Below are 12028 nucleotides of genomic sequence, written 5' to 3' on the forward strand. Positions count from 1 at the left end.
CTTAATTTTTCAGAACCTGACCTTCTTGCAGGTACAGAGCATCCTACAGTATAACTTGGATGTTGACATCTATATTGTACAGAATTTCAGTATGTTCCTTCCATCTTTATTGAGTCATCTTTAATTCAAGTATTATCCGTTAGTAAGTGTCATTTAGCATATTCAAGGTTGCAACTTCCTTCTGAGTTCAGAGATTTTTTTTGCAAGATGTACCTTGTTTGGAAGATGTTCCTAACCCTAACCCTTATTCTTCCATTTTTATGACTTTAATAATTATCTGAAATTCCTTCATCAGATCTTTGTCTTCCTTGGTTTTGGCTTCTATTTTCTTCATGACACTTTCCACTGTTCCTTGTAATATCCATTTTGCTTTCTTCTCTTTCATGATCTTTGGCAATCTCTTTTCAGATTCACCCTTAATAATTTCTTTCACTTTGTTTTACGGTTTCCCTGATTTCCAACAAAGAGATTCAGGACTTGAAAGCATTTCCTGATTTTAAGTACTATATGTACCTGCTCTTTAATTACAGCACTGATTGCTAATAGATTCCCATCTCCAATTCAATTAGTTGTTTTTCACCTCTAAGGCTTTACATATCTTTGCTCCAGGATAGATTACTGATGGCCTCCTCCAAGTGAAATTTGCCTAGTCACTGCATGCCTGCAGAAATGTGTTCCTACAACAATTCAGAAGGACAAAAGTTTGAAGATAGCTCTTCTCTGTGGAGGCCCTCATGTGCTGGAACATAATGACCCCAGAGTTTTACCTGGAATCCCACTTTGGCAAGGTGTTGAAAACTATGGGCATTTAGAGTTTTAGAGTTTAGTAAAATAGTTACGATGGGAGATAATTTGTTTTGTATTATTGTGCTATTTTTATTATTCTATTTTCTCTAAACCATCAGGAGTCATGACTGAGCTAATGAGAAAATGAGTAGAGGTTAGAAGACTTAAGAGTGGAGTAATTGGTAGTGAAACAGTAGAATTTCATAAACTCTGAACATGGATATGATTATGTTATCACACAGTCAACTACAGCATAGACCAGTGATGGCGAACCTATGGCATGGGTGCCACAGGCGGCACGTGGAGCCATATCTGCTGGCACGCGAGCCATTGCCCTAGCTCAGCTCCAATATGCATGTGTGTACTGGACAGCTGATTTTTGGCTCACAGAGGCTCTTGGGAGGGTGTTTTTGGCTTCCACAGAGCCTCTGGGAGGATGGGGGAGGAAATTTTTGCCCTCCTCCAGTTCTAGGGAAGTCTTTGGAACCTGAGGAGGGTGAAACACGAGTGTTCCTGGCCTCCAGAGGGTCTTTTGGAGGCGGGGGAAGCTGTTTTCACCCTTTCCAGGCACTGAATTATGGGTATGGGCACTCATGTATGCACGATAGCACACGCCCACGCTCTTTCGGCATCCCAGGAAAAAAAGGTTCGCCATCACAGGCATAGACGGTTACTCTTTCTTAAGATAAAGGATAGCCAGTTTTTTCTGAAGAACTGGTCTGTTTTAGTGGTCAAGGCACCAAATTAAAAAGCAAGACACCATGAGTTCAAGTCTTGCCCTAACCATGAAAGTCAGATGGGTGATCTTGGGCCAGTCACATACTCTCAGCTCAACCCAACTCACAGAATTGTTGTGAGGAAACTAGGAGAGGGAAAGAATGTTGGGTACAGTTGCTAGCTTGAGTTACATATTTTTGGCAGTATAAGACACACCCTTTCCCTCCTAAAAGAGGCTGAAAATTTGGGTTTGTCTTATACTCTGAATGTAGCTTTTTTAAAGCTTTTTTTCCCAGCCCTAACAAGGCGCTCACCATCTTCCTGGCTCTTAATGGCTTGTAGGCTTTTTTCATTGCTACTCTCTCCAAAGGTTTTTCCCCAGCCATAAATCTTTGCAGGTTTTTTCCATTGCTGCTAGCTCCAAATAAGGTTTTTTTAAACCCTAACCAGGGGATAAAATAATGTGCTGAAGCTGACCAGCCTAAGGACCCTAGCCAGGTGAATACCTGGTGTTCTGCCTGACTGGGCTCAGGCAATTCGTAACAGGAAAATAAATCAAACACACACATGCTCTTCTAATCAGCAAACTTGTATTAAACAAACAAAAAAGGGTTAACCAAAACAGTCCTTAGTGTCAGGAAATAATGATAGTGCAAGGCGTAATTCAGCCAAATACAAAACACAGGAAAAAGCAAACAAAGACAACCTGCATGGAGCAGAAACGTTTCAGGAGTCCTTTGAATTTTTAGATTAGAGCAAACAGCAAGTCCCAGAGGTTTCACCTCCCATGTGCCTGAAAAGGCTGGATTGAAATCCAAAGGCACGGAACAGAAACAGAAAAGCAGGAACCACCAAGTAACACAGATAAACAGCCACAGTTTGCCTTGTGCCTCTGTTCCCTTTTATACCTTTAGCCCTCATTAAGGGAACCACACCCAGCCTTCAGTATAAGAGCCACACCCAGCCCAGGTGCTACTCTGATAACTGATAATAGCCCTTTAATTGAGCCCTCCTTTGCATAGCTCTTCGGCTACGCATGTCTATGAATTGGTCTGCAGAGGAATCCAAGGAAGATAGACTGTCTAAGTGACTGCATGCCAAATCCCCTGGGCTGTCTGCTGTGTCCTGCGTGCTGTCTGCCAACTCCTCTGAACCAGTGGCCTCATCCTCATGGCTGTCTGTCACGTCTTCCTGGCTGTCAGCCAGGCTTTCGCACTCACTTTGTGCCGCATCACTCTCATCTGTGGGAGCAACGGCTGGCCCAAGCCCAAACACAACACCTGGTAGGCAGATTTTTTCCCTATTTTCCTCCCCAAAAACTAAGGTGTGTCTTATACTCCAGTGCGTCTTATATTCTGAAAAATGCGGTATTTGTAAAAATGGCGATATAAATAAAAATAAAATAAAATAAAAACACCTCGCCCCCAATCTTCTCACCTCATATTCCTGGGAGAATTTCAGACCATCGTTGGCTTTCAGTCTGTCAATATTGTCAGCAAGGTCTGTTACTGGAATGGGAGGATGGTCCCGCATGCCTGTCAGATCAAACAAAACAGAGGGGAACATAATATCAGGAAGAATATTTCTTCAGCTAAAGGGAGATGTCTTCTTTCATATGTGCATAGTGGAACTGATGGCAATGAATAGCAGTAGCACAGAGAACACAACATGAAGAAGTCAATGTGGCATGCGGTGCCTGTAAAAAGGCAGAAAATATCTGTTCATGCTTAGATGAGACGACAATCAACCAGGTGGTTTGATATACCAAATATAACTATATCCTAGAAGAGGTGAGAGGTCTTGAAGAGATGTCCCTATATGTCCTTAGGCTAAAATAAGATTGCAGGAATAGCAATAAAGCTCCTGAAGAATGGGACCATGTCTTCAATTTGTATCAACAATATGCAGTACAGTGCAGAAACATAAAAGTGTGAACAGATGCTGGAGGAACAGTTTGCATTTCTCTCAGCAGCTTATTTATCATAAAGTGACTGGGGCAGGCAAGTCATAAGTTGTACGTCCACTAAAGAAGCATCAATAAACCTTATCATTCAGAAAGACTGTGTATTAGGCTTTCTCGAGGATGCATTCTGGGTGAGAATACATAGCCAAACAAAACAAACTTACAGAATTCGATAAAATCCTATTTAATCATTTGACGAGAGATGGTATCCTATCTATTTATTATGACATTATCTCACTAGGACAGTTTGCACCATTTGCAGCAACTTTTGTCATTTGCCGCATGACGTTGTTTAGAAACATAGAAACATAGAAGACTGACGGCAGAAAAAGACCTCATGGTCCATCTAGTCTGCCCTTATACTATTTCCTGTATTTTATCTTACAATGGATCTATGTTTATCCCAGACATGTTTAAATTCATGTTTAAATGCAAATAATCTAACTAGACATGATAAAAATTGATACAAAGGGTATCATATGTGTCATTTTCATACTGACTATGCAAACAGTCTAGATAACAAATGATGTAAAAACGAGGCAGAATCGATTTAAATAAATTTAACTACAGTGGTACCTACAAATGCCTCTACTTATGAACTTTTCTAGATAAGAACCGGGTGTTCAAGATTTTTTGGTCTCTTCTCAAGAACCATTTTCCACTTACAAACCCGAGCCTCCAAAACTGTAACCAGAAAAGGCAGGGAGAAGCCTCCGTGGGGCCTCTCTAGGAATCTCCTGGGAGGAAACAGGGCCGGAAAAGGCGGGGAGAAGCCTCCATGGGGCCTCACTGGGAGGAAACAGGGCCTCCACCCTCCCTGTGGTTTCCCCAATCACACACATTATTTGCTTTTACATTGATTCCTTTGGGAAAATTTGCTTCTTACAAACTTTTCTACTTAAAAACCTGGTCACAGAACAAATTAAGTTCTTAAGTAGAGGTACCACTGTACTTCATTGGACTACTTTGGGTACAATGCACTTGTCATTTTTTTTATACCAGGGGGTGGGGAAGAGAATTCCTGGGTAGAAATTTGGTCCACCTTATCTGAAATGTACAAAATAGGAGGCTGTTAAGCTGTGGTCTCACTATAATACTAGGCTTTGTTTCTGCCTCCGTCATCTAATTTTGCCTTTGTTCTTTGCTAATTCTTCAAGCATCAGCATTCATTTTCTCTTCATCCTTAGAACCTGAACACCAAATTCTATAACCCTGTGGGGCCAATCAATTCACAAATGTTACTTTGCCTGCAAAACATTATAATGTCCCTAAAATAATGCTTGTTTTATTTGAAGCTGTGTAAGATGGAAGAAAGGAAGGAAAGAAAGAAAAAGAGAGCAAGGTAACCTGGATTGAAAATGTTTCAGCAAAGTACAGGTTAGTCCTTGACTTACAACGGTTCATTTAGTGACCATTCAAAGTTACAATGGCACTGAAAAGAGTGACTTATGACCACTTACAACCCTTGCAGCATTCCCATGGTCACATGATTTATACTCAGATACTTGACAACTGATTCATATTTATGACAGTTGCAGTGTTCAGAAGTCATGTGAGTCCTTTTGCGACCTTCTGACAAGCAAAGTCAATGGAGAAACCCGATTCGTTTAACAATCTTGATACTAATTTAACAACTGCAGTGATCCACTTAACAAATGTGGCAAAAAAGTTTGTAAAATGGGACAAAACTCACGTAACAACATAAATTACATGAGCCGGGGTGGCACAGCAGGTAGAGCGCTGTACTGCAGGCCACTGAAGCTGACTTGTAGATCTGAAGGTCAGCGGTTCAAATCTCATCACCGGCTCAAGGTTGACTCAGCCTTCCATCCTTCCGAGGTGGGTAAAATGGGGACCCGGATTGTGGGGGCAATAGCCTAGCTCTGTTAAAAAAGTGCTATTGCTAACATGTTGTAAGCCGCCCTGAGTCTAAGGAGAAGGGCGGCATAAAAAAATTAAATAAATAAACATTGGGATTGATTGTGGTTATAAATTGAGGACTACCTGTATTGTCAAGAGAATAAAAGTTGAAGTGCAATTCAGAGGATGATTAAGTCTAAGCCTACTGGACCAATTTTAGGTGGTGAGCATTTCCACAAAATATTACAAATCAGCTCCTCATAGCCTTCTCCAAGGATTACAATTCCATGTTTCAGCCCAGCTGAGAACTTCCAAGATTTCTGATTGGAACTGCTTAGAAAATTGTGTACTTTTAAACTCTTTTTCTTTCTTCCTGTGCAGGCTGGAGCGTCTTACATGAGAAGCACCAAAAGCTTGTGCTGATGAGATATCCTGGCTTACTAGAAAGTGATCATGGCATTACTAAATTTGTGGCGAGGAAGGTCGACCTACATGGTACTGAACAAAAGGAGATGGTAAAGAAGGAGTTGCGTGAAGTGAGAGAAAAGCAAAGCAGGTGGAAAGAAAACTAACTTGATATATTCTGGCAACTGGGGCCACTGGCACCTGTAAGAACAGAAATCCCATTACTTTTGCTAAAGGCAAAGTTAAGGAGTAAGAGAAGGTCAAAAGGTAACACAAAAGCCCTCACCCCCACCTTCAAACCAGGTCTGAGGATAACATTTTTAGCTCCACAGTAGTTACACATATGGAAGTATAGAAGGTACAGTATTAAAATGAACAAGGATTATTTTACAGATAATTTTATCACCAATGTTATCTTGTCTCAGGTATCAATAATTAGGATTGTCTCGAGTCTTATGATCTGGCATTTTCTCAATAACCATGCATTCTCAATAACCATAATCGTATGACCAAAGTAGAGTCAGATTTTATTCAATCACATAACAGCTATGTGTTACCAAAGCTGCCTCAGCTGAAAATGAATATAAATATAAAAAGAAACTGACAACTCATGTAAGAACTATTTGTGAAGTAGAAATTATTAAGGTAGAAAGGTTTATACTGAATTAGAGGAGTTTAATTGATTATGTACGAAGCAGGATCTTTCATATTTCAAGAGTTGCATTCTTCTGATGATTTAGTGGTTGTCTGGTTTAGATTATCTATTTAAATTATTATTATTTATATAGATTATCTATTTAAATTATTATTATTAATTAGATTTGTATGCCGCCCCTCTCGGCAGACTTAGCCTAAACTGAGATTAGATGGAGGCAACTGATAGTTCAGAGTGTTAACAAAAGTATCAGTTTTGAAAATCAATTGATAAAATATCAAGGTGCAAAGAATGGGAGCAAATTCTAGTCCAGACTGAACATAAAAACTACTGTTAATTTGCCTTCCTCAAACTGTATCTTTTAACACTGACATGGGCATGTTATGGTGTCTGGGGCCCACCTGGCTCTTGGGCTGCCCCTACTGGCCATCTGAGGTAGATCAGAGATCAGAAATCAAATGTAGATAAGTGTATTTCATGCACGCAATACAACTGCATTACTTCTATTTTGAAGCCCATTGCTACGATTTTCAGTTTATGTATGTATGTATGTACATACTGTAAATGTAGAAACATAGAAGATTGACGGCAGAAAAAGACCTCATGGTCCATCTAGTCTGCCCTTATACTATTTCCTGTATTTTATCTTAGGATGGATGGATGTTTATCCCTGGCATGTTTAAATTCAGTTACTGTGGATTTACCAACCACGTCTGCTGGAAGTTTGTTCCAAGCATCTACTACTCTTCCAGTAAAATAATATTTTCTCACGTTGCTTCTGATCTTTTCCCCAACTAACCTTAGATTGTGTCCCCCTGTTCTTGTGTTCACTTTCCTATTAAAAACACTCCCCTCCTGAACCTTATTTAATCCTTTAACATATTTAAATGTTTCAATCATGTCCCCCCTTTCCCTTTTGTCCTCCAGATTATACAGATTGAGTTAATTATGTCTGTATGTAGGTATGTGAGTGTAGGCCTACGCTTTGGGCCAGCCCTCCACTACAGTCCCAATTTCCATGTGGCCTCTTAGGAAAATTAATTGTCCATCTACCACCATATATAATATTGGATTTGTACATTGTGTATTTGTGTTGTGAGCCGCCCCGAGTCTTCGGAGAGAGGCGGCATACAAATCTAATAAATTATTATTATTATTATTATTATTATTATTATTATTAATAATAATAATAATTATAATTATATATACAGTATATATACACACATCCTGAATAGACCTAACCTCTACTCCGTTTCTAAGATGACCTGAGCAAAGTAATGCCCCGAGTCTTCGGAGAGGGGCGGCATACAAATCTAAGTAATAAATAAATAAATAAATAAAATCATGTCCAACTGTAGAGTAAGAAAAGACTACATGCTGCCATAAACAAATTTGCAGATCTCACCTTGAAATGTTTCCCTGCCCCAATATCATTTAGGGGGGAAAAGACCCCAACTTGATGTGTGGAGCTCAGAAGCCAAATATGTCCTTTTTTAATTACTAGAATGGCTTAGATGCTTTACAAACTCCACCATCTATGGAAGGCAGGATGGCAAGTTATTTTGCATGAACAAGTGAGAAAACAAATCAAATCTGCTCAGATGAGAGTGAAATAACCTCCAAAAAAGCAAGAAATCTAGAAAATGCTGCCTTACGAAGAGACTCTGCTGAGGGACTGTATAATTTAACATGTCATAAGAACCAGAAGGTAGGTAGCACTTCAGGAACCCAATCAGGAGCCAGCCTACCAAACCTGCCAACTGATCTATCAGCAGATTGGACTTTCATTTGGCTGATTAACTTGAACCTACTATAATAGGTACGCCCAACGAAGAGATACACATAATATGAGGGATAAAGATCCCTGGACAACTATAGCCCACCTGGTGTTTGGTAGTTAAGTCGCCTCATTTCAACTGGGTCAGAGGAGTGGGCCAGCAAGGAGTCCTTCAGGCCAATGGAATGTTCATCCTTGGACGAGGGGGAATTGGCTCTTTTCCTAAGGGAAAGAAAGAAAAGTTTATACAAGATAAATCTGGGAAACAATAACAAGATCCTGGCAATAGAAGCATATATAGCAAAATCCCACTATTTGACAGGAACACAATGACAAAAACTTGACATTCCTTTTTCTCTTCATATTTATATCTAAGGGACTATTTCCTATGGTGGAAGAAAACAGAAGATACTCTGTATTAAAATTTATTTAAAATGTGAAGAGTTGTAATGTACAAAGATAAAGGTGCTTTAGGGTAAACCTTATTGGGCCATTAATACTTGTCTTGGATGGCTGAAGGCCCCCCAGGTATTTGTTAATAGCATAATAAAATTGCTTTGTTGTCTCTTCGTATTATATTTATGTCCATAATTCTGCCACCCTAGGCTCTTATCCTGGTAGATTTGACTAACTAAGCAGAGAAGAACCTGTCTAGAAATTAAGTGGGATAGATTTGCAGGAAATTTTGGGATGGCAAGAAATATTATTGGTGGGGTCACTGATTACCATTAAACCACATGACTCCATATGGTTCTGCTGCTTCTTAGCAGTCTCCTAATGCATGCCACAAAAGATTTCTTTTTCAGCCAGCCCAATTGTTACATATGTGTGTATGTTTACATGCATAAGCGTGCATGCATATGAGTAAACACAACTGGCTGTTTGAATCTCTTGAATATAGGTAAAGGCATTCCGATAAATTCCTAGACGAGGCAAATGGGACATTTTGGTGAGTGAATTGTCTTCCTGGTGACAGAAGCCCATTTTTTAAAAGGAAAAAAGTACCACAAAATTGCATGGCAGGAAACCACTTGCAACTTATAGGAATTAGTGAGAGTCAGGTTGCTCCAGCAGATGTACATATTATATATGTTTATATGCAGTGACGGGCTAGCAAAATTTTTACTACCACACTGTGGGCATGGCTTATGCAGGATGCCCTGCATTTTCTTTCAACGTCTTTCAGTGCAAATTGGGTGCTCTGGGGTGGAGCTCCATTTTTGCTACCCCACTGCGTTTCCCACCCACCCCCGTCCAGGTAGTTAGCCCACCCCTGTTTATATGTTTACAGCGTAGATTGGGAGGATATAATTTATAAAGCAGCCACATCAGAAAAAATGATGTCATCAATCTGAATTCATTACTCAAACAAAAGTATATAGAAAAATGCCAAGATACTTTGTTTTGGGCTCCAATTTTTGTTAAAAGTCAATTCTGCTCTACCATTATAGCATTACTTTGTTTACTAATGATCAGTTATGTAAGAAACTAGCAGTGGGCTACGAGCCGGAATGGTAAATTGTGTTTGCTGCCGTGGCTTGTAAGTGCTTGCGGGGCCACCGCGATTTTGCTTCTGCACCTATGGAGGTAGCAAAATTGCGCATGGAATTGCAAGTAAAACCTCGCAGAAACACGGGTGCACCTGCGGCTCCGTGCGCGATTTCCACAGATACCGAAGCAAAATCGTGCTGGCTCCGCAAACACTTACAAGCCACGGCAGCAAATGCAATTTAGCGTTCCAGGTCATAGTCCACTGCTGAATGAAGCTAGCAGTCAAGTTAGAAGAAATCTATTTGATAATAGGAAAAAGGAATCATTCAGAACAAGGCTTATGGAATTGATTAATAGAACCTACCACATTCTTAGCCAAACTTTCTAATTGTAGACATGTATATACGTAACAGACAAACCCTAAAACATGGTCATCTTACTTGTGAAATTATTTATTTACTCAAATAATGACATGAGCTAGGTAAAGGATCAGGAAGTATGGTAACAAAAAAGGCAGAGAAATATAAAAAACCAGGCTGATTTGAGCAGTATATATTTGGGGTTTAGCAAGATAAAACTTTGGATCTCAACATATACAACAATAGAAAGATGCTAACTACCTTTCCTGTTTGCTTGATCCACGCAGAGCAGAAATAAAAGAGGAAACCAGGATTATTCAAAGATACTAACCATATATGCAATAATCCAAAGTCACCTTCTTTCCCTCCACACCTTGGAACCAATGCTACATTTATTTACAGCATTTATTTATGATAGGTTGTTTAGATAAGAGATGGAAGAGTTTGCATTTGCTGTTAGTGAATAAGCTACTTTAACATCACAGGCAGATGACACTGGACATTCTTGCCAAGAACATGGTCACAACCAAGAGGATAGGGCCTCTTTCTGACTCACACAGAATTCAATATTTTCGTGGATTAAAGCACCAAGCCTTTCACTAAAGGAATGGGTGGGTGGGGTGGGGAAGACACTTCTTGAGCATAGATATTATATAAATTAAGCAATAATAATCTATGAAATTTAACCAAACATTTATATGAAGTTTCTCATTCCTGTTATAGATAGGAATCATGTATAACTATTTGTTTAGCTACTGTTCAAAGTTACAATATTGCAAAAAGTGACTTATGACTGGGCCTTGCATTTATAAAAGCGGCAGCATCCCCATAATTTGAGTGCTTGGCAACCAGTAAATGTTTACAGGGGTTGTAGCGCAATACGACCATGTAATCACAATTATTGACCTTCCCAGTTAGTTAGCATTGACAAAGCATAGTCTATGGTGGAAGCTGGATTTGTTTAAGAATTGTACAATTCACTCAACTGCAGTGATTTCCTTAACAATTTTGCAAAATTGGGCATGGCACATTTAACAGCCACCTTTGCCTAACAACAAAAATATGGTCCTAATTGTAGTCATAATTCAAGGACTAATTGTACAGACAAAAGGTTTATCAAATATTTCGTAGTTTCATTCGTTCCATTCCAAAATGAAATGTATGAACTGTTATCTCATATCCACCATTGCCCTACAAGTGAGCAAAGCTTTGGATAGAATCAAACTATCTTAGAGATGGCTGACTTTTATCTTAGATTTAACATTATATTAGTCTCTGTGAAGAACTTAGGCTCCTTTAAGCTGCCATAATATGGAAACATAGTCACCGTGTCTTCTCTAAATATAGGCTGCTGCTTACCTTTTGAAGAGTAGGATTGCAATAACAATAATGATAATCAAGATGACCGCAAGGACAGGCCCCATCACCCACAGCATCTCTGGTTCATCTTGCTGTTTTGGGGATACCTCCATCACAATCTCATCTGAGTAGGGACTGGCTGCATATTTCTTCTAGAGAATGGAAAAGAAGAGTAGGCATAGACAATGAAAATAAAAATAAAGAACTCCTTCCATTATCCTTTTGCTATCCTATGTCCAATAATCCCCATCTGCAATTTTCTTGGGCAATAACCCTGGAATCATCAGATACTAAGACCAAAATCAATTGTCTCGCCTTTGATAAACAAAAATGCTGATTTTTTTGCTTAGGAAGTATTCCAATTGGAGAATGAAATGATCTAGTTTATAGCAAGCTGGAGTCTCAAATGCACAGAGTCAAATTACAGTCTTTGGCAGCCACTGTTGCTGATAGGTAATGACTAAGTAGTTTAGTTTATTAGCTGTTTGAAACCATGAAAATGTGAGTAGATAAATAAGTACCACTTCAAGGCAACAATCTAGGCCTTGAAAATAACATGTTCACCTAGGGCAAGGGGTAGGCAAAGTTGGCTCTTCCATGACATGTGGACTTCAACTCCCAGAATTCCTGAGCTAGCATGATTGGCTCAGGAATTC

The 12028-nt window shown here is 39.4% G+C and overlaps 1 protein-coding gene across 6 annotated transcripts in view; it reads right to left on the reverse strand.

Annotated features, from left to right (window-relative positions):
* Nucleotides 1-12028, reverse strand: part of PTPRF (protein tyrosine phosphatase receptor type F) — a 630248-nt gene that overhangs the window by 41999 nt on the left and 576221 nt on the right. For all 6 annotated transcript variants that reach the window (XM_070745049.1, XM_070745054.1, XM_070745053.1 and 3 more), the window contains 3 exons: nt 11373-11524; nt 8270-8385; nt 2941-3038 (listed from right to left, as the gene is read on the reverse strand). In XM_070745049.1, coding sequence (XP_070601150.1) covers nt 2941-3038; nt 8270-8385; nt 11373-11524 — 366 coding nt within the window. The remainder of the gene's footprint in view (nt 1-2940; nt 3039-8269; nt 8386-11372; nt 11525-12028) is intronic.

This window comes from Erythrolamprus reginae, chromosome 3 (genome assembly GCF_031021105.1).
Source record: "Erythrolamprus reginae isolate rEryReg1 chromosome 3, rEryReg1.hap1, whole genome shotgun sequence".
Classification (NCBI taxonomy): Eukaryota; Metazoa; Chordata; class Lepidosauria; order Squamata; family Dipsadidae; genus Erythrolamprus; species Erythrolamprus reginae.